General features: G+C 45.1%; 1 protein-coding gene across 1 annotated transcript in view; it reads right to left on the bottom strand.

Annotated features, from left to right (window-relative positions):
* Positions 1-395: 395 nt before the first annotated feature.
* gli2a (GLI family zinc finger 2a) overlaps positions 396-23,644 on the bottom strand; it is a 106,110-nt gene continuing 82,861 nt past the window's right edge. The window contains exons 6-14 of the mRNA XM_055878368.1: positions 19,045-19,246; positions 17,629-17,830; positions 16,101-16,211; positions 15,750-15,881; positions 12,585-12,734; positions 11,444-11,608; positions 10,890-11,168; positions 6,778-7,126; positions 396-4,898 (exon numbers count right to left, since the gene is read on the bottom strand). Coding sequence (XP_055734343.1) covers positions 2,551-4,898; positions 6,778-7,126; positions 10,890-11,168; positions 11,444-11,608; positions 12,585-12,734; positions 15,750-15,881; positions 16,101-16,211; positions 17,629-17,830; positions 19,045-19,246 — 3,938 coding nt within the window. The 3' untranslated portion in view covers positions 396-2,550. The remainder of the gene's footprint in view (positions 4,899-6,777; positions 7,127-10,889; positions 11,169-11,443; positions 11,609-12,584; positions 12,735-15,749; positions 15,882-16,100; positions 16,212-17,628; positions 17,831-19,044; positions 19,247-23,644) is intronic.

The following is a 23,644-nucleotide window of genomic DNA, read 5'->3' as shown; positions in this document are numbered from 1 at the left end:
TTTTACATCAGCTAACACAAATATTAGCTATAAACAGTAAAAAGTTTGTGTGTATAAATGACCAGGAAAAAAATGATGTATGATATGAAACGTATGGGCAGTGTTAAGGGGGTAGAATCATAAAGATCCTATGCAATTCCATGGGTAGGATCCCCTCAACTTCTTGAACAGGTGAACTCTGCTCTCACCCGGTGTAAACAAAAAATATTAAAAATATAATCTCCGACACGTCCAGTGTATTTTTGATCAAGATGAATTCTTTGACATGAGGATGTTTTTCATGGTGTCTAGAATTCATTAGGGTGTGTGCTGAACAGTTTGAATAACGATTCTTTGCTTTCATGTGTCCCAGAGGGACGAGACCATGTGATTTCAAAGGAGACACAACACAGCACTTTGGTTAAAACAGAAAAAACTGAGATACTGTATTTGAAATGTACAAAAGCTATATACAACACACACACACACACACACACACACACACACACACACACACACACACACACACACACACACACAATAGTAAAATGGATGGGCAGCATACCTGTACATACGGTAAGGCTACTTTAATTCCAGCAAGCAAACTAAAATAAAAACTGAGGAGGTTGCGGTGTATCATTGTTCTTGATATGATTTGTAATCAAAGTAATTCATTCCTTATTTGATTCTCCATATAGTCCATGTCTAGCCCAGGGAGTAGGGAGGGGTAATAAATCCACAAATTAGTGTGTAATCATGTCCACCGAGTACACATGGAGTACTAGCATATTCCTTCAGAGATCTGATACATCCTAGACAGGCACAGGGTCTGTGTGTACACCCTGGTCTAATAGACTAGACGTAACATAGTAAATGTAAATCAGGGATACTCAAATTAGGATGTGTTAAGTTTGGATTGGTTACATAAGAGAAAAGGTTACTTAAGGCAAAAATTAAAGTAGGGCGGTTGGTCAGGATGGGTGGGCAGGCGTATAACACAAACGCTTAGAAACCCAAAGGTTGAGTGTTCGAATCTCACAAATTTAGCATTTTGGCAACTTTGCAACTACCTACTACTTTTAGCTACTTTGCAACTACTTAGCATGTTAGCTAACCCTTCCCCTAATCCTTTAATCCAACTGCTAACTTTAATCCCTAGTCTAGCTAACATTGGCCACCCAGCTAACGTTAGCATTAGCCACCTTACCACCTAGCTAAGCACAACAAATTGGAATTCGTAACATATCATACGTTTTGCAAATTTGTAACATATTGAACGAATTGCAATTCTTTAAATATTGTAAGAATTGCAATTCGTAACATATCATACGGATTGTAATTCATAACATACCATCCGAAATGGATGATGGGCATCCACAAATTAATACATATCCTACTAATAGGAGTGTCCCGTATTTAAATTTACTATGCTACATCTACCCCTGAGTCCAGGTTAGCGTGTGTCTCCACAGACTGATTTACACTGAGGCAGATCTCTGTCCTTTTTTTTATCATACAGTCAGTCTCACAAAGAGGAGGGTCCTTAGAAATTACTGTACAGCTTCTGGAGGGCACTTGGAAGATATTTTATACAGTATGACAAGTGGCCATCTCCTGCACACTAGGGGCTGGTTTCACATACACAGATTAAGCATAGTCCTGGACTAAAAATCACTTTCAATTGAGAATCTCCACTCAGGATGGTTTTTAGTCCTTCATTAGGCTTAATCTGGGTCCACGAAAACCGGCTCTAGCTTTGCATGTGATCCTGTTCCTCTGCAAGCTCCTCTATACATGGATGGATGTTAACAATGTAGCATCACAATGTTCAATAGTTGCATCATATTGTACTTAGCTTGCAATAATCAAGTCTCTTTAACATAATTTAAAGTACGTACCATACAGTATATCTATAAACATGATCAAAGGTCGTTACATGTATGTATGTTTCATGAATTCACATATTATTCAAACATGATCTATTTAGCAAGGCACTTCGTGCACTGCTATCAGTGCACTGCTTTTTAAAGAGTAACAAACATCAACAAATACGGAGCAATGGACACATATTTGCTGATGTATTTTTATACCCTGGTCTATTCTTATTCGTAGATACAAAGTATGGCTTCTCAAAACAGTGATAATGCTCCTTATGTCTTTAAAATGTTCCTTATGTCTTTACTATACTTACTTTCTCAACACAAACACTACTTAAAATGTACTTGAGCAAATATGACATATTACTGGATAAGCAAAGTCTCTATACAGGCCAGCGGAGATCGACATGCTCCTGAAGAGTAACTATTTCCTTATTGTTACATATAATCAGTGCTTTTATAGTACATTTTCCTTGAAATGGTCCGAATACACAATGGGGCATCCCAATAATCTTTCTTTCCTTCCGAAGTGTGCACTCTTTCCCTACTCCCCACAAAATTAAAAGCATTGGATTGGTGGGGCATGGGCTATGCTAGAGGGAGTTTCCATACATTTTCTTTCAAATCCAAGAAGGGAAGTGAACAAGTGCACAGTTCGGGAGAAAGGAGAGATTATTGTGATACAGCCAAGGCCTTAGCTCATCATGTTGAGGAACTTGCTCTCCTCAGCCAGGGTGGTCAACATGGAGCTCATGTCTCCGATGGCCATATTACCGATCCCTGCTGGCACAGAGGCCAGGGTCACAGAGTTACGGGGGGTGGTAAGCCTCGAGGAATTCTGGGACAGGCTGGTGAGGAGTCCGGGGCTTAGGGTCCCTGACATCAGGCTGGAGTGGTCTCCATCATCCAACATGGCGTCAAAGTCGATCTGGGTATGCTCCACCCCAGAGATCGATCCAGAGGAGCCGGATGAGTCAACGGTGCTGGTGACCTGGTTGACCCCTGGAGATGCCATGGTAACAGTGGTGCCTCCCGGAGTCTGGCCCATGAAGGGGGACATGGGGGAGTTGAAGCTCACATTGTGGTTGTTATTGGGTTCAAACATCTGGATCTGGCCGGCATAAAACATTGAAGCATTGGAGTTTGAGTCTCTGTTATGTCCGCCGGTATGTGCTGCGGTGCCACCCGGCCTCTTTGGACTGGCCTCAGAGGTGTTGTGATGTAAGTCAGACTGAGGGAAACGGTTCTGCTGCATCATACTTCTGGACCCTGAGTGTTGTCTACTGCTCATAGACTTGGGCTCCATGGGAGGCCTGGGCTGCATCCCAGCTCTGTTCCCAGTATTGACGTCTTGCTGCTGAGAAGAAATACTGTAGTTCTGCTGGTCAACCTGAATCATGTGGGGGGCAGAGCTTTCAACCTGAGTCCTTGACCTGTAGATCTGCGTATCAGGATTGTTGTGTGTAGCCATCACCCTGCCATTGGGCAGTGCCATGCCATTAAAGTTGGGTCGTAGGCTGCCATTCCCAGATTCAGAGTTAGGGACAGGGATGATCTCTTGGCCATATCCCTGCTGGGGACTCATCTGCTCAGGATAGTTCATGCTGCATGGCTGCCTTTGTTGCTGTTGGACAGAGTTGATCCACTGGGAGTTGCTTCTCTGGGTGTAGCCTTGTAGCACCATATTCTGGTTCATGGGCATCACCTGCTGATTACTGTTACTACCCATTCTACCCTGGAAATGCCCAAAGTTTTGTCTCTGCTGGACCATGGCCAGGTTGTTGTTTCTGAGGAGGTTCTGCTTGGTGAGTCTGGAGGTGGCTGTAGCATCCACAGTCCCTGAGCTAACCTCGTTCCACTGGACTGGCATGTTGTTCTTGTTGTTCATACTGTGAGAGGCTGGGTACTGCTGCTGTTGGGAGCCAGACCCAGGGCTCATCTGGTAGGGGGGTAGGGGAGCCTGGCCTGACCCAGACAGGGGCATGTTGGCATCCACCATGGCCATCCTCCTCTGCCCATAGAACTGCTGTTGGGAGGAGGTCATATTCCTCTGGACCTGGAAGCCGCCTTGTGATTGACTGTTGGCGTAGTCGGCGGGGCCTGCTGATTGGCCGGGGCCAGTGTTCTGAGACCTGAGGTACTGTACGACATCATCAGGTAGCACCATGTCCTCATCTCCTGCATGGTCCAGCCCGTCCACGGCCATGGTCTCCATCACCACATTCTCTGAGATGCTGGGGGGCCGTGGGGCGAAGGGGTGGTGGTGCAGGCTTCCGTCAGATCGCGTGTAGCTCTGCATGGCCAGGCCCCGGCGGTCGGCAGAGGGAGGAGGCATCATACTGTTGGGGTTCATACTGTTCATGCTGTTGTAGCGTTGGACTCGTGGAAGGGACAGTGGGTCTAGGGTAGGTCTGCGGACGGGGTCGCTGGCTCGCCGGGGAAGGTTCCCAGGAACCTCGTGGGGCATCATGCTATGGCTACCGTAGCCGATGTCACTGCAGCGTCTGGGAACTGATGCGGTAGGTGGGTGGAACAGTTGAGAGTGGGATAGGCCCTCTCTTTCCTGGGCGTGGTCCCCATACAGGGCCATCCTGGTCCTGAGGCTCATACGCTCCATGTTGGGCAGAGGTGTAGGTGGAGCTCCCCCGATTGCAGCAGCGTACTTGGCCTTGAGATGGTAGTGCTGGGCAGGGGTGAGGCTGAGCAAACTAGAGAGGTTTCCACCTCCACACTGGCTGGCCTCGCTGGATCTACGGGACAGGTCTGTGGAGATGGGGTCATAGGAGTCGGCTGAGCTGATGTTGTTGTGGCGGTTGCTGAACTGCGAGGCTTCGGAGGAGCGGCGGCTGGAGTAGCAGGGGGATATGCCAGAGGAGCGCCGGCTGATGTAGGCTGAGCTGGAAGTGCTGGTGTTGCTGTCCCGGCGGCCCTGTTCGTTTAGCTGGTTCAGCATGGTCACCTCGCATGATGACAGGTCACCAAGACGCTGACCAGGGTAGGGCCCGTGTGGAGCGATCATATTAGAGTTTTCCAGAAGGGAACCTGCGGAACCAACAAAAGGAACCACATTATAACATATACAGTGCCTTGCAAAAGTATTCATCTTCCTTGGCATTTTTCCTATTTTGTTGCATTACAACCTGTAATTTAAATGGATTTGTATTTGGATTTCATGTAATGGACATACACAAAATAGTCCAAATTGGTTAAGTGAAATGAAAAAAAATTACTTCTTTCAAAAAATTTGAAAAAATAAAAAAAACGGAAAAGTGGTGCGTGCATATGTATTCACCTCCTTTGCTGTGAAGCCCCTAAATAAGATCTGGTGCAACCAATTACCTTCATAAGTCACATAATTAGTTAAATAAAGTCCACCTGTGTTCAATCTAAGTGTCACATGATCTGTCACATGATCTCAGTATATATACACCTGTTCTGAAAGGCCCCAGAGTCTGCAACACCACTAAGCAAAGGGCACCACCAAGCAAGCGGCACCATGAATACCAAGGAGCTCTCCAAACAGGTCAGGAACAAAGTTGTGGAGAATTACAGATCAGGGTTGGGTTATAAAACAATATCCAAAACTTTGAACATCCCACGGAGCACCATTAAATACAATATTAAAAAAGGGAAAGAATATGGCACCACAACAAACCTGCCAAGATTGGGCCGCCCACCAAAACTCACAGACCAGGCAAGGAGGGCATTAATCAGAGAGGCAACAAAGAGACCAAAGAACCCTGAAGGAGCTGCAAAGCTTCACAGCGGAGATTGGAGTATCTGTCCATAGGATCACTTTAAGCCATACACTCCACAGAGCTGGTCTTTACGGAAGAGTGCCCAGAAAAAAAGCCATTGCTTAAAGAAAATAAATAAGTAATCATGTTTGGTGTTTGCCAAAAGGCATGTGGGAGACTCCCCAAACATATGGAAGAAGGTGCTCTGGTCAGATGAGACTAAAATGTAGCTTTTTGGCCATCAAGGAAAACGCTATGTCTGGCGCAAACCCAACACCTCTCATCACCCCGAGAACACCATCCCCACAGTGAAGCATGGTGGTGGCAGCATCATGCTGTGGGGATGTTTTTCATCGGCAGGGACTGGGAAACTGGTCAGAATTGAAGGAATGATGGATGGCGCTAAATACAGGGACTTTCTTGAGGGAAACCTGTTTCAGTCTTCAAGAGATTTGAGACTGGGACGGAGGTTCACCTTCCAGCAGGACAATGACCCCAAGCATACTGCTAAAGCAACACTTGAGTGGTTAAGGGGAAACATTTAAATGTCTTGCAATGGCCTAGTCAAAGCCCAGACCTCAATCCAATTGAGAATCTGTTGTATGACTTAAAGATTGCTGTAAACCAGCGGAACGTATCCAACTTGAAGGAGCTGGAGCAGTTTTGCCTTGAAGAATGGGCAAAAATCCCAGTGGCTAGATGTACCAAGCTTATAGAGACATACCCCAAGAGACTTGCAGCTGTAATTGCTGCTAAAGGTAGCTTTACAAAGTATTGACTTTGGGGGGGTGAATAGTTATGCACGGTCAAGTTTTCATTTTTTTTGTCTTATTTCTCGTTTGTTTCACAATAAAACATATTTTGCATCTTCAAAGACATCTTTACATGTTGTGTAAATCAAATGATACAAACACCCCCAAAATTTTAATTCCAGGTTGTAAGGCAACAAAATAGGAAAAATTCCAAGGGGGGGTGAATACTTTCGCAAGCCACTGTAGGGCAAGACCCCTTTCTAGGTTTCTAAGGCTTCTTCACATATTCCTCTCAACTCAATCTCTCCTATAATCGATGTGCAATTTTTTTCTTCCTTATTATCGTTTACTAATCCTTCAGCATTATTGTAGGTTCTTAAAAACAGTTGTTATCAAAAACTATATTGTTCCAGTATAGAACTTCACACTTACCAACAGCAGGAATGGGAGGCAGCTTGGTGTTTCGGACCTGAGGTGCCTGAGAACCAGAGTTGGCCCAGGGACAAGAGTCCCTCACATTCTTCAGCCTCTCCTTCTTGATGTTCTCCAGCTTGATGGTGACTCCTCCCCCTTTATGAAGCCCAAGACCCACCCCCACCGAGTTGCGGGGGGAGAGGGTGGAGGAGTCCACCATGGGAGGGTCGTCCAGTGCACTCAGGTCCCCAAAGCTGCCCCCACTGTGCAGGGCCATCTCTACTCCACTGTCATTGTTGTGGGCACTGCCAAGTGGCGACGGCTCACTGCTACATGACGAGTGACCGCCCGGGCTGGATTGATACGTCTGGAGAGGGGGACAGGATAGGTGGTTCAGGTTAGACACCGAATCAAGCCTATTAAGGGCTTTTCACATTACTCTAGTCGATTTGGTTCGGATTGGCATGGTAGTGTGAAACGGTTAACACTGTCAGACAGGGCATTGTTATTATAAAAAATATGCTTAAAGGTTAAATACTGGAATACAGTTGCAAAATTCAGATTAATAAATTAGGTAAACTTTGCAAAACCACAAATTAAATGAATTATGTAGCCTAGCTATAGTTTCATAATCTTATTTATCATTGATTTGTTAGATTTTTTCTAAAGGAAACATGTCTCGTGGAGGGACGGGGGATACTGTGATTCTCATCACAGTCAAGTGTTGACAGTGGTTATTTCTGACACAGACTGAACTAGAACGAGTCTTGATCACAGCTTGATTGCTGGAACTATTTGTTCGGCGCACATGCTGAACAGTCCCGTTGTTTGAATATTAATTTGATAATTACTTTTATCATGGCCTGACAGACATTACTTTCAGATCTCTAGGCCACAGAAGAATAGAACTGAAGTGTGTGTGTGTGTGTGTGTGTGTGTGTGTGTGTGTGTGTGTGAGTGTACAAAGGGGTCCTTATAGTATACAAACCCTGGATTGCAGATGCTATGTATTGGCCAATGAGAGGGTTTGAAGCCACCTGTTGGCCATATTGGCACTCCCCAGGAGAGCAGTCCTACATAGGAATGAATGGAATTCCACAGTATTTCACTTAAATGTTTTAAGGACAAAATTACATGTATTTAAGTATTGTTCTGTTGTAGTGGGGGCAGTAACTAATTATATAATTTTTAATTAAGGAAATAAATATATATAATATAAATATATTTTTAAATGTTTTATTTGTATGTTTAGCTCACATAACATAATTTAAAAGTAAGCATTAAGGTGTGTGCAATAGAATAACTGAAGTGTGTGTGTGTGTGTGTGTGTGTGTGTGTGTGTGTGTGTGTGTGTGTGTGTGTGTGTGTGTGTGTGTGTGTGTGTGTGTGTGTGTGTGTGTGTGTGTGTGTGTGTGTGTGTGTGTGTGTACAAAGGGGTCCTTATAGTATACAAACCCTGGATTGCAGATGCTATGTATTGGCCAATGAGAGGGTTTGAAGCCACCTGTTGGCCATATTGGCACTCCCCAGGAGAGCAGTCCTACATAGGAATGAATGGAATTCCACAGTATTTCACTTAAATGTTTTAAGGACAAAATTACATGTATTTAAGTATTGTTCTGTTGTAGTGGGGGCAGTAACTAATTATATAATTTTTAATTAAGGAAATAAATATATATAATATAAATATATTTTTAAATGTTTTATTTGTATGTTTAGCTCACATAACATAATTTAAAAGTAAGCATTAAGGTGTGTGCAATAGAATAAACGTGGATTTTATATTGTTGACATTAATAAACGCCATTCTATAGCTTCTAAAATATTTCTTACAACGTTGAGGGAGTGCCAAGATGGAGGCACGGTGGCTTCAAAACTATTTGGACCCCTTGACATTTTCCACATTTTGTTACGTTACAGCCTTATTCTAAAATGTATTAAATTGTTTTTTCCCCTCAACAATCTAAACACAATACCCATAATGACAAAGCAAAAACTGTTTCTTAGAAATATTTGCTAATTTATAATTGAAAAAAAAGAAGAAATAATCACATTTATATACTGTAAGTATTCAGACCCTTTACTCAATACTTTGTTGAAGCACCTTTGGCAGAGATTACAGCCTCGAGTCTTCTTGGGTATGATGCTACAAGCTTGGCAGACCTGTATTTGTGGAGTTTCTCCCATTGTCCACTGCAGATACTCTCAAGCTGTGTCAGGTTGGGATGCGGAGCATTGCTGCACAGCTATTTTCAGGTATCGCCAGAGATTTTCAATAGGGTTCAAGTCTGGGCTCTGGCTGGGCCACCTAAGGACATTCAGAGACTTGTCCCGAAGCCACTCTTGCGTTGTCTTGGCTGTGTGCTTAGGGTTGTTGTCCTGTTGGAAGGTGAACCTTCGCCCCAGTCTGAGGTCCTGAGTGCTCTGGAGCAGGTTTTCATTAAGGATCTTTCAGTACTTTTCTCCGTTCATCTTTGCCTCAATTCTGACTAGTCTCCCAGTTACTGCCGCTGAAAAACATCCCCACAGCATGATACTGCCACCACCATGCTTCACTGTAGGGATAGTGCCAGGTTTCTTCCAGACATGACACTTGGCATTCAGGACAAAGAGTTCAATCTTGGTTTCATCCAACCAGAGAATCTTGTTTCTCATGGTCTGAGAGTCTTTAGGTGCCTTTTGGAAAACTCCAAGTGGGCTGTCGTGTGCCTTTTACTGAGGAGTGTCTTCCATCTGACCACTCTACCATAAAGCCTTGACTGGTGGTGTGCTGCACAGATGGTTGTCCTTCTGGAAGGTACTCCCATCTCCACAGAGGAACTCTAGAGCTCTGTCAGAGTGACCATCGGGTTCTTGGTCACCTCCTTGACCAAAGCCCTTGTCCCCCAATTGCTCAGTTTGCTAGGCGGCCAACTCTAGGAAGAGTCTTGGTGGTTCCAAACTTCTTCCATTTAAGAATTATGGAGGCCACTGTGTTCTTCGGGACCTTCAATGCTGCAGACATTTTTTGGTACCCTTCCCCAGATCTGTGCCTTGACACAATCCTGTCTTGGAGCTCTACGGACAATTCCCTCGGGTTGGTTTTCGCTCTGACAAGAAGACAGCAGCGATTACTGCCTCGAGTCTTCTTGGGTATGAGGCAAACCTGTATTTGTGGAGTTTCTCCCATTGTTCTCTGCAGATTCACTCAAGCTGTCATGTTGTTCTGACATGCACTGTCCACTGTGGGAACTTATATAGACAGGTGTGGGCCTTTCCAAATCATGTCCAATCAATTGAATTTACCACAGGGGACTCCAATCAAGTTGTAGAAACATCTCAACGATGATCAATGGAAACAGGATGCACCTGAACTCTATTTCGAGTCTCATAGCAAAGGATCTGAATACTTATATAAGGTATATCTGGTTTATATTTGTAAAAAATTTGCAAACATTTCTAAATACCTGTTTTGGCTTTTTTATTATGGGGTATTGTGTGTAGATTGCTGAGGATTTTTTAAATTATATTTTTACCCATTTTAGAACAAGGCTATAATGTAACAAATTGTGGAAAAAGTCTGGGGGTCTGAATACTTTCCAAAGGCACTGTATAACTCATTGGGTAGATTTCACAGTACATCACAACATCTAACTGTAGCTAGTACACACTTTAAAACAAGAAGCTCTTGGAAAGTCCTCTGTTTTTAATACATGGAGGAACAGAGTAGTAAATTTCAATTATATTGACTGTTGACTCAGGTTTGACATGCAGCGTTAAAAAGCATTGAAAGGAATAGAAACAGTGGTGGTGCTCACCTCTGGGAAGCCTGTCCAATAGGGAAAGTGTTAAGGAAAGAGAAGCACATTCAAGCAGTGACCAGAGAGGTGAGTTAGGTTAAGAAGAGGATAGACCATCAGCAGTTGTATCACAGATCAGTTCATGTGAAAGGTGATGTGATAAATGGTAAAGGCTTGCATTTGCGTCACAAGACTCAAATAACATAGAACATGTATGAATGATAATGTTAAGATTAGCATTTATAGTATTAAGTCGTTAGTAGTAGATGATAGGATTTTGACAATAGTCAAAGTCAATGCTTTGTTAAAAGCAGCTGTTATGACACAATAAAATGTCACATCCAGTCTTACTATTGAGTTCTCAGTCTTGATTGACTTGACCTGCAGGCAGTCTTCTGCTCCTCTAATGGTGCTGTTGGCCTCCATTTTTCCATCCATCCCTCTACCACTCTGTTTGGCGTTTGCCTCGTTCTCTCCATTCCCCTTAGGAGGACCCCTGGGGGGCACATCGCCACGTTGTTTCTTGGTGACGTGGGCCTCAGGTCCGTGAACCGTCTTCACATGCTTCCTGAGAGAGCTGGGGTCTGTGTAGCGCTTAGTGCACCCAGGGATCTTACAGATGTAGGGTTTCTGGAAATAATCATTTTACATAATATCTCATTATCTGATGTTAAAGTTGATTATTGTTTTCATCCATTGTCTTCTGAAAATACATTATGTAAAACACAACTAAAACAGAGAATGTTGACTGCATATTGGACATAAAAATCCTTAAAAGTGTAAACACAATGAACTTAAATGTGCATTAGTTGATTTAAATAATGGCAGTGGGTAAATACATAGATGTAGCTCACAGTATGTCTCTCATTTGATTGTCTATGGTTGGGTGTCTATAGAAGCCTTACCTCATTGGAGTGAGTTCTGTTCTGGTGCTTGGCTCTGTCTGAGGCGTTGGAGAAGGCTTTGTTGCAGCCCTCGTGTTCACAGACGTAAGGCTTCTCCCCTGTGTGAGACCTCAGATGGGTTTTCAGGTTCTCCAGGCGAGAGTAGGCCTTACAGCATCCTTCAAACTAGAGAGAGAGAGGAGGGATGGATGGAAAAATTGATTGATGGAAAGGGGGAGGGAGAGAGAAGAGAGACAGACAGACAAAGGTCAGCATTAGCAATAGCCTCAGAGACTCTAACATGCATCACGCAAAAGTATTTGCTCTTTGAGAAAATGACTATTAAAAGAGACTGACATATACCACAAAAATGATTTGCTCTTTGAGAAAAATGACTATTACAACTATTTAAGCAAAGCGCCAGACATCATGGAACACTTTGTTGAAACAAAGCAGCTGAGTAGTTCTGTGTTTAGCTTTGGTATGCTATGCATTGTTATGTGGTAGGATTTGGTATTCCTTCAGAGTGCGCTATGCTGTGCACTGTGGGTAATTGACAGAGAGTGTGAGATGGGATCAAACTAGATTAGCTCAAATGTGGACATAAAAGACCTGAGATCCTCCCTTTCAAAAACACAAGACTTGGTAGAGAGGGAGATAGCTAGGGTGAATGAGATGCATGTGGGATTTAGCAACTAAACTATACAGTAGAGTAGATCTTAATAAGGACCCATGGACCCCTAGTCCTCTTTACACTTGAATGACTAACATCCTCCTCTCATGTCAATCAGCCATGTGAAGTTTTCTCTTCTCAGAAGTTCTCTTTTAATGGACTCACAAGCCCTCATTATTGAGCTTTGAAGCTGAGGATACTACACACAAAAATGTTATCATGAGTGAATCAGTGCAACAGATGAATCCCACTATGTGGAGTGGATGGATTTCTACTGGTGAGAAGCTAAAGTACCATTTTAAGGCTATGGTCTATAGTTATTATAGTGCACAAAGCAGAATCATAACCAGAGGTAGGACTTATAAATGTGTGTGATACAAGCAGAGATACTTAAGTGAGTGGCTTATCCGTGATCTGTTACAGAAGGCTCTGGGCTTATTGGGAGAATGTGTACATTCCCAGGTGCATGTTGGGAATTAGAGTTCTTACTGTGCATTTGTGTGGCTTCTCTCCAGTGTGTCGCCTCATATGGACCACCAGCATGTACTGAGCCTTGAAGGGCTTCTGTTCCCGCGAGCACTCATCCCAGCGACACACAAATTCCTTCTTCTCCCCATGGATGTGGTCATTGTTGATATGCTGCAGAGAGAACAGGGGAACATGGGGTTACATGGGAATAAAACACATGGAAGTAAAACAGAGCAGGCATATCCATGTATCTCAACCTGTCTGGGAGATAGACATGAACCTCATCTGTTTCAGGATCTGATATTCTCAATCAACAAGTTGTCAGATTTGTTTATGTCTTTAAAAATGTCCCCTTCCTGCTCATTTGAGGTGGGATGGTGTGTGTGTTGTTGTTGTGTGTGTGTGTGGAGGAGACGTTGAGTCAGCAAAGAGCTTGTGAGAGCAGACCTCCCAACCATCCCTCTCTGAGTTCCCACCAGAGTGGAACAACCTTCTTCCCTTCCCCACGCCAGACCACGAGTGACAACGCCATCCATCAAGGCTGACAGTAAGTTTCCATTCGTCACGTTGTAGACAAAGGGTTGTGATGTGTTATTGGTGGGACTGTTTTGTCAGGCCCTGCGTCACACACACACACACACACACACACACACACACACACACACACACACACACACACACACACACACACACACACACACACACACACACACACAAAATCCTATTTTATCTAACCTCTAACCCTGAACCTAACCTTAACCCTAAAACTAACCCTAGCTCCTAACCCTAACTCTAACGTAATTCTAACCGTAACACTAATTCTAACCTTAACCCTAAACCCTCTAGAAATAGCATTTGACCTTGTGGGGAATAACAAAATGTCCCCAGTTGGTCAAATTTTTGTTTGTTTACTATTCAAGAATAGTTAAACACACACGCACACAATCCTGACACCTGAGATTTACACACATCTCCTTCTCTCTCTCGCTTTGATCAGGAAACCAATGGTGTGTAACATACCGTGTGTACACTACTCTGAGATGTCCATGCTTGAATAGTTGATTTTATTTTCTACCTGGAGATAAATTCTGTCTGTCTGTCTGTCTGTCTGTCTGTCTGTCTGTCTGTCTGTCTGTCTGTCTGTCTGTCTGTCTGTCTGTCTGTCTGTCTGTCTGTCTGTACTGTACTGTACTGTACTGTACTGTACTGTACGATACAAACTGAACTAGAGTTGGTATTTTAAAATGTTAGCCGTCACAGACATGGTTAAAAGATCGTCAAAGGACCTTGGAGACATGCATCCATTTTTGCGTGAGTGTTTCAAAAACATGACTGTGATTGGACATAAATGTCTAGAGTTACATTCCATTAAATTACAGAAAACAAACTGAGAATCAAACACAGAGTTTTTGTTTCAGAGGAACTGCCTGTCTTTCATTTAAGTGTGTGTGGTCAGGAGGGCAGGAAGACTCATTCTGCTGTATTGTCTAGGCATGCAAGGCCACTTGGTAAGATTACCCTGCTTAGTGCATATCCCTCTATTTCTACTGAGCCACACGCACACACACACAAACAACCACATGGAAAATATTCACACAGTCAGACAAACCACTTTGTCTCCTTGGGACCTTTACCCTCACTATATCCTACTAATGTGGCCACTTTGTCACAAGCCAGGGCCCTGGTCAAAAATAGTGCACTATATAGGGAATAGGGTGCCATTTGGGATGTAGCCATCCACCCACTGACTGGGTTAGTGGTTGACAGTCCTGATCCTGCCCAGTTCTTTTTCAGAGGAAAAGTGGATGAACAAGTGAAGTGCGTGGCCTGCAACAGGCTTTCATTTTCAGCCATGTACTCTTCATACCATACTGAAACCATAATTTGGGGCTATTGGGGAAGGATTACTTTGGGTAAATAGAACTTAGAAGTTCTACGCCATAATTTAGTGTATTTTTTGTCAAGGTGAGTGATTTCACTTATATGACTGGTGAGAACATTGTGTGAAACCTTGGAACTACAGTACAGGGGGTGTGTACTGTAGATGGAGGGATAAAGTCCTATCAAATACTTGGCAGCAGACTCTCAGTTATTACATCTACAGATGTCTACATCTACGTTGGTATGTAATTAGAAGTTACTGTAACAAGAGACTCATTCACACATGGATATTTACTGTTAATTTTTCTATTTTCCTTCCTTGCTGCCTTTCCCTTATTCCAGTGAGTTGTGGTATGTGATCTGCTTCACCATGTCCATCCACACCACCAGGCCCTAGCTTTGTTCCCTAATCCCCTCAATCCCTGACAGAGATGCAGTGTAGGGGGAATGGATCCTGGAACTTACTGGGGCTGGTCTGGACATGCCCTCTGTCAGGACGACTGGGGACAGGGGGCTGGGTGGCAGAACGAGGGGGGAGAAGTGATAGGGTGGGGGAGGAGAGGGGAGCAAAGGGGGGAAAGAGGGGGTAAATGGGGTTCTAAGGTGGCTCTACTCCTGGACTTTCTTTGTCAAGACAGACTGGAGGGTGGAAAGGGGTCGAGAAAGGGGCTAAGGTGAATCCACTCCTGACCCGTAACACTGGGAGTTAGAGACTTCAGAACATTCCAGACTCAGCTCAGAGACTCCCAGTCTGGGTACTGGACTGACAATCCCAGTTAATCATAGCCTATTGGAGTAGAGTACATAGGGCTGCATCAGCGGTTCCTTAGAGAGGAAAGGAATAAAACAGAGTTCCAGAGCTCTGAGTATGACGATGGATTTACTGCCATGCCTCTAGGGTTCAGAGGTCAGAGGTGGCTGAGAGCCAAGGATTGGGGTCACATCTGCAGGGGCGTTAGAGTACCTCCATCTCCTCAGTCAGAATCAACAGGCCTCATTAACCCTGCGCGTGTCCGCCACAGGAAAGGATCAGTTACTACTGCCTTGACTGGTTAAATCTTAAACCTGACTGGACTGATGCTTTAATGAGGAGCATAGGAGGCCTATTTGAACATTAAAAAAAGGTGGGAAATGGGAGGGTGTCTTTCAGACTTCTTCCTGTATCGGTGTGCCTCTCTCTTGCCTTAAGTTTTTGTCCACTGAAAGTCACAAGCATATCCCCTGACTGTAGAGGCACCAGCAGGCCCCTACTCACAGATGTCCTAACTCTATGTGGTTACTAAAGATCACTTAATAATTACTCACATGAACGAGCTGGTCCTGGGTGTCGTACTCCTTGCTGCAGCCGACCCAGTGACAGTTGGTCTCGTAGACAGCATCTGGCTCCTGCTTACACTCATCTTTGTCCAGCTCCTCACTCAGGTCCAGGACATGCTCCTGTGGACGAGAGGACTCAGTCAAAAAGGGTTCATGACTGTCTTATGTGCATGCAAGCACACAGTTTGTGTGTGTGTTGACAATAGCTTGTACTGTATATAACCAAGTATACTGTACTATTCTGCATTTGCTAATCTGCATCTTAATGATCTAAGATTGCTTTTGCACAACTCACTGTAAAGATAAGGGAAGCAAAAAATAGGTTGTGGGATCCCATACCTGAAAGCATGGTGATATGGGCCGGGGTCCTTCTGCCTCTGTCTTGACCTTGTGCCTCTTGGTGATCATGGGGTTGACTGTGCTGCTCACCGCCGGGTCGCCACCAGCATTCTGCAGGAGAGAGAAGGAGGTAGACGTTAGAGACACAGACTATACCAGCCTTCTGAAGGACTTTAGAGAGAGAAGTAGAGGTTAGATAGAGTGGTCCTTAATGGCTCAGTTGGTAAGAATGTCAAGTTCAATTCACACAGGGATTATACACTAAATGTATGCACTCACTGGATAAAAGTGTCTGCTAAGTGGCTAAACAGAAGAAGGAGTCAGAGATGCAGTGCTCTGGAGTGTGTAGAGACAGAGGCAGAGTTAAGATAACTCAGAGCAAAGTCAGAGCGACATCACAGTATTGTTCTTGGCGCTGGCTGACTGGCTCTGTTCTATGGTAACGTGATGATGTGAGGTTTGGTTGGTTTCAGAGTCAACCAGAGCCAGCCAAGCACCAGGCTCAGGGCCCATAACTCGTATAGCGACCCGACACAGAGACTAAACAGTTTAGACTGCTTTATGAGAGTCAGCCAGGGGAAATATGAAAAGAGAGAAATTATTATCCACACTGCAACGCTCAGAGCTTTGATCCTCCAACCAACTCTCAACATAACAGACAGACAGGTCTTTTTACGCCTCAGTCACAGGGTCTGTGGAGGAGACGCTCAGTGTGTGTGTGTGTTAAAGCATCATAAAAAAGGATATGAAGTGAGGGTTGGGGGTCAGTGAGGAGGGGTCTCTCTAGTATCCAAATCCCACCCAGCCACTACAGTACAGTACGGCGCTGACTGTGCTTCAGCGGCCCCATGCTCTCACTAACACTACCTTCCATGGCTGGAAACCAGGGGAAATGTGGTTCTGATCAATGTCTGTGAATTGTGGGGGGGGGGGTTTAGCTCTGTGTGTGTGTGTGTGTGTGTGTGTGTGTGTGTGTGTATCTGTGTGTACATTGGTATACTAAAATTGACATAGTGATGGAATTTATGGGTGTGTGTGTGAGGGGGTGACGGTAGATGAGGGGGAAGTTTACATTCATAGAGACCATGTATACAATAGGTTGATAAAGGAGACAAAGGAAACACTTCTATGAACTGAGACAGATAAAAACTGCTGCTAATGGGAGGGAGTCATCCTCTAGCTCATAGCGGAGCGAACCCTAGCCAAAAACACTTGACAGTTTATGATACTCTTGGGCTGGATTAATTTAGCATGCCATCATTTTATCCATAATTTACGTAGTATACTTTGGACAATATACAGTCTACATTCCATTCACGTTAGAGAGCTTTGGTTTCTGTGTTATAGCTGAATGGAATTCATCCGTATCCCTCTCTGGGTATTCACAACTCCATTCATAGAATTGCATAGAAAACATGAATTATAGGATCTCTAGGACTACATCGTCATGCGTGTCACAATTAAACCAGTGTCTGTGAGATTTCAGACATTTAAGTGCAGATATCTGACGTAAGACAATGCTACTCACCTGGTTGGACTCAGAGCTGGAGGTGTTGTGGGTGGTGTTGAGGGTGGAGGCTGCCAGGGCGTGGGCATGCTGGCGGGCAGCGAATGAGGGCGAGGGCTGGATAAGGGGAGGAGTATGGCCGAACGCACTCAGGCCTCTCTGCTGGCTGAGCAGCTGCTGGTAGGCCATGGGGTTGATGGGGTGGGGGAAAGTGAACGACGGACTGACAGAAAGGACAGGACAGTTATTAGCGTATGCAGTCCATTTTTAAATACAACAGCAAATAAAATAACTGTAATCACTTAGTTATAGAGATAAGATAACTTTTAAAACTGTGCAGCTATTCTATGATTGATTGGTGTATGTGGAGCCCTATGTGTCGATTGTTGAAAGTAATACATAGAGATGTATATGTGTAGAACAGTCGTTGTGTACTGTATGTGTGTGCACCACATGTACACTATATACAAAAGTATGTGGGCACCCCTTCAAACGAGTGGATTCGTCTATTTCAGCCACACCCATTGCTGATAGGTGTATAAAATCGAGCACACAGCCATGCAATATACATAGACAAACATTGGCCTTACTGACTTTCAACGTGGCACCGTCATAGGATGCCACCTTTCCAACAACTCAGTTTCTGACCTGCTAGAGCTGCCCCGGTCAACTGTTAGTGCTGTTATTGTGAAGTGGAAACATCAGCCGTGAAGTGGTAGGCCACACAAGCTCACCGAACAAGACCGCCGGGGGCTGAAGTGCATAGTGTGTAAAAATCATCTGTCCTGTTGCAAGACTCACTACTGAGTTGCAAACTGCCTCTGGAAGCCTTTGGTCGGGAGCTTCATGAAATGGGTTTCCATAGCCAAGCAGCCGCACACAAGCCTAAGATCACCATGCTCGCCGCCATTGGACTCTGCAGCAGTGGAAACGTGTTCTCTGGAGTTATGAATCACGCTTCACCATCTGGAGAATTTGGGTTTGGATGGACGAATTTGGGTTTGGCAGATGTCAGGAGAATGCTACCTGCCCCAATGCATAGTGCCAACTGTGAAGTTTGGTGAAGGAGGAATAATGGTTGTGGCTGTGTTTCGGGCTAGGCCCCTAAATTCCAGTGAAGGGAAATCTTAACACTACAGCATACAATGACATTCTAGACGATTCTGTTTCCAACTTTTGGGATGGATTGGAACACCGACCGAGAGGCAAGCCTAATTGCACAACATCAGTGCCCAACCTTATTCATGGTCTTGTGGCTGAATGGAAGCAAGTCCCCGCAGCAATGTTTCAACATCTAGTGGAAAGCCTTCCCAGAAGAGTGGAGACTGTTATAGCGGAAAAGGGGGCACCAACTCCATATTAATGCCCATGATTTTGGAATGAGATGTTTGACGAGCAGGTGTCCACATACTTTTGGTCATGTAGTGTATCTTGTACCTGATGCCGCTGACTGACAGGTGTCCGTAGGAGCTGCTGGCTGCAGAGCTGGAGCGTGAGTTGTTAATGTAGGCCACGAGGGAGTTGGGCGAGGTACGGATCATGGTCTGCAGGTCGATGCTGGCGTCTGAGAGAGGGGAGATGGACAGGGCTCGCTTTCTGTTCAGCCTGGGGTTCAGTCTGGGGCTGGAGAACCGGGACACTGCAGATCGAGAGCACCAATCAATCAATCAATCAATCAAACAAACATATTTATAAAGCCTTTTTAACATCAGCAGTGCTTTGCAGTACCCAGGCTAAATTCCAACGAGAAAGCCTATACACACAACATGTTAGTGACCCTTTCTCCCTACCCTGACTAAGTGTTACAACAATTGTGAGAAGAAAACAAAATGTCACTAGTAGTATACTCCCACAGCATACTAAAAAGTAAGAATACTAATGTCAGTCAGTAAACCCCCAAAGAGTTACAGTTTTAAGATGAAAGCAGAAGAAACCTGTTTATCCAGAGCTGTTCTAGTAGAGGTCATTCTAGTGCTAGTCTAGCCTAGACTAAGGTACAGTCCCCCTCTGTCTGTCTATGCTGTACCAAATGGCACCCTATCCATATTTAGTGCACTGCACTACTTTTGACCAAAAGTAGTGCACTACATAGCTAATATGGTTCCATTTGGGATGCAACCTATATCTCTCTCCATCATCTCTCTAACACCACCCCAACCCTCCTCCTCCCCTTAACGCTCACATCCTCTTATGCATAATGAATCCCTCCCAATAATTTGCTGTAATTACCGTGATAAGAATCTCACCCAGTCAGTTGTATTTCGGCATGTTAAATGGAGGCAATTTAAACAAATTGATTTGAGAATACCATTAAAAGAATGAAGCATAGCTACAAAAGGTAAAGGTAAACCTAGAGAGTCATGGATGGCTTTTACCAAGCTGTTTTTGGAGCACGAATATTACAGTAAAAACCAAACATTACGTTTTTTTCCACAAACTGTTGATTTGGTATTGTGTCAACTTTGACACTTTTGGAACTAATTCCCTCAGGTTGTGTATTATAATCCTCATTATTCTGTAAGAATGCATGTAGACATCCTTAACCGAGTTCTGTGCATGTAATTCTGACCTGAATTGAGCACGTAGTTCACTTTAACCTTCCTCTTTGGGACATGCAATGGAAAGTCCCTTTTACAGGCTACATAAAACAGTTCCAGGTGGTCAAAGACATTTGGAAAGATGTCTTTCAGGGTTGTTCAAAAAGTTAATCGAATTTTTCTTTGGTGGGATTGGGTTTGACTCTGTTCCTGTGGTAATGGATGACAGTTAGGGAGAGAAAGACAGAGGTAGTGGTAGGGAAGGTAAAGGGAAAGTGGGATACTTTCCCATTCAGTTGTACAACTGAATGCCTTCAACTGAAATGTGTCTTCCGCATTTAACTCAACCCCTCTGAATCAGAGAGGTGCGGGGGGCTGCCTTAAATCGACATCCACGTCTTCGGCGCCCGGGGAACAGTGGGTTAACTGCCTTGCTCAGGGGCAGAACGACAGATTTTAACCTTGTCAGCTCTGGGATTCGATCCAGCTACCTTTCGGTAAGGGGTAGTGGCTAGCAGAATACGGGGTAAGGGTAGGGGGTAGCGTTGGCCAGCTGCTGTGGGCCAACAGGTGCTGAGTATTAGCCCTGGTGTGATGTGGCGTGGCAGGACACATACCAGGGCAGAGTGGTGGGGGTAGTACTGGTCTGGGATGGGGGGTTATTATGCCTAACAGGGGGCATCATCAGAGGCGCTGGCAACAGGAAGTTCTTAATAGCTCCCATCACACCTCCCCAAAACACACGGACAGACACACACACCACCACCTGCCAACATGTCAAACACACCACTGTCAACCTGCAGCCAATCCTCTGACCCTTTATTGGGTAAATTAGTGATCCTTTCTTTCAGGCCATATGGATTCAGAGACCACTATACTTATCCAAACCTATGGCCGTAAAAATGGTAGTCTTTTACATGGTGTGTGTGTGGGTGGGTGTCGGGGCATGCGCACGTGTGTGGGTGTGTGTAGAAAAAGACTATTATGTTGCTGAGTTGTAAAACAAAAGGCTTATGTGCTTACTTAGAGAGCTGCAGGACTTCAGAGGGACTCTGGCTGCTCAATGAAAACTCAGCTGTAGAGATGTATGAAAAAGTTGACAAAAACAACAATCGGTCCCTAAGAATGTTCTTCTATGAAGCTAAAAAAATAAATGTATCAAGTATCATTAGGCATATTGCGAAAGGAGGGGGGGGGGGGGGGTTATCCGGGGAGTAGAGGGGGAGGAGAGAGAGGGGGTGGAGTGGGGAGAGGTGAGGGTTGCTACCCGGATACGACAGTGGTTTATATTATACTCTTTAGAAAGGCTAGGGGTGGATTCAGATTTGCATCGAGTGTAATGGCTCTTTCTCTCTTGCCTGGGACTGGGCTGGCCCATTGTGGAGCTGCCGTGTGTTTGTCTGTGTGTGTGTCTCGGTCTGTGTGTGTGGTGCAGCGGTCTTATTCATCTCTGCTCACCACAGAACTGAACCTCAGGGGAGATTTGCTTATTAATGTGCCACTTTATAAAGCAGGAAACTAAGCGAGGTACGGCTCACAGCCTGGCGAAACTGGCGCCTGCCTCACCCCCTGGACACCCTTCCCAAAAGACAGCCTCATACCCCAAAACCCTCCATATCCCTAGCCCCAGACATGATCTCAACCCCTTCACAAAAGACTGATTCACCCCCCAAAAACCCACACCTATATCCCCAGACATACTGTAGTAATAACCCCCTTAACATTGTCTCAACCCCTTTCATACCTCATACCTCCAACCCCAAAATCCCCATCCGTACCCATCCCCAGAAAAACTGTAGGTTCCCCCTAATCAATTCAGTACAACTTTCTCCATCCACTCAGGAGTCCCTAGTTAATGTGTTAGTCAACAGTGTGTGCATGAGAGCGCAGCGTTTGCTTTTCTAGCCTGGACCTGGCACACCAAAGATGCACTCCTCCACTGGCCCCCCAAGTTAGAGAGACAGCGCCTGAAGACAGCCGCAATTTATTAGGGCGGCAGGTAGCCTTGAGGTTAGAGCGTTGGGCCATTAACCGAAAGGTTGCTGGTTCGAATACTGGAGCCGACAAGGTGAACAATCTATCACTGTGCCCTTGAGCAAGGCACTTAACCCTAATTGTTTCAGGGGCGCTGTATAATGGTGACCCTGGCCGTGACCCCACTCCCTGCGGGTGTCTCAGGGGGAGTTGGTATATGCAGAAAAACACGTGCGTAACAGGACAAAAATAAGCACCCCTGTGAGGTCATTGTTGTGTCTGCTCTGCCTGAGGTTACTCAGGCAACATACACAGTGATGGAGTGCTTTATCGATGGCGGGGCTCTAATTTAGGGGTATGCCAGGTTCTGGCAGCAGGGAGGTGGCGTGGCGCTGGCCCGAGGGATATGTCCTGTTCTCTAGGTCTAGGACTCTGTCTCTGTGGGAGCAGAGTGGAGCACAGGGAGGGTTGGCTATAATTGGGGGATCTGGACTGATATATAGGTTCATAATCACAGGCACTTGAGTGCACATTAACAAAAAAAACTAAAAGGGGGCTGAGCGATTATTTTAAGCATCTGCCTTGCTGTTTTGATGGAAATGGCTTTGTGGAAAATCTGAATACTGTAATTGAAGGGTAGTAATCCTTAATCCTTTACCCCCCCGTCCCTCCCAGTACAGCCCCCAAACCAAAGCCCCCCGAATGAGAGTTGGCACAGGTTCCACACACAGCACACAAAGGTAGTCTCCCTTTGTTCAGTGCAACAGGCTTTAGAGGCCTGTAGTTAGTAGTTAGCCTGAGAGAATGATATTACAATGGGATGTAGGGTCTCTTTATCTGGGCTCTGTTTTCCCATCAGGAGAGCCAGTGGAGCCCTGTGGAGGGCCTGGCTTTGTTGGGTCATTTAGATAGGAGTGTTGATTCACTACCTCTGCTGCTCTCTGGCTATGTCTGTCTGTCTGTCTCTCTCTCTGGTCTCTCTCTGGTCTCTCTCTGGTCTCTCTCTGGTCTCTCTCTGGTCTCTCTCTGGTCTCTCTCTGGTCTCTCTCTGGTCTCTCTCTGGTCTCTCTTTCACTCGGTCTCTCTCTCTAGTAGGGTTGCTGTACAGTGGATCCACTACCTCCACTGCTCTAGCTCTCTCTCTTTCAGATGACCCCAGACTGAGGTAAAGCATGCAGGGTCAGGCGTTGGTCCTCCGAGGCGAGGGAGAGAGGCCCAGCGCGAGGCCCATTCTCCCCCCTAAACAACACCGCAGCCTGGGTACCAGCCAGCCAAGAGCCCCAGCCAAGTCCAGCCACCCCCGATCCCCTCTGCTCTCCTCCGAGTGGGGAGGAATGTTTATTTTTCCTGGTAAATCTCGCTAATACCATCACTGCACATTTTATTAGAGGGAGCTCACTGCGATGATTCCCCTATGAGCCCCCAGTGTCCTGCTAAAGCCAGCTGTGTGTTTTTGTGTATGTGCACACTTCTGCCGGGGGCTCATGTGTGTTCATACAGTAAGTGTTTGTGTATGTAGTCCGCAG

This window comes from Salvelinus fontinalis, chromosome 23 (genome assembly GCF_029448725.1).
Source record: "Salvelinus fontinalis isolate EN_2023a chromosome 23, ASM2944872v1, whole genome shotgun sequence".
In the NCBI taxonomy this organism is placed as follows: domain Eukaryota; kingdom Metazoa; phylum Chordata; class Actinopteri; order Salmoniformes; family Salmonidae; genus Salvelinus; species Salvelinus fontinalis.
The sequence above is the reverse complement of the archived record's forward strand: the minus strand, read 5'-3'. Positions and strand labels throughout refer to the sequence as shown.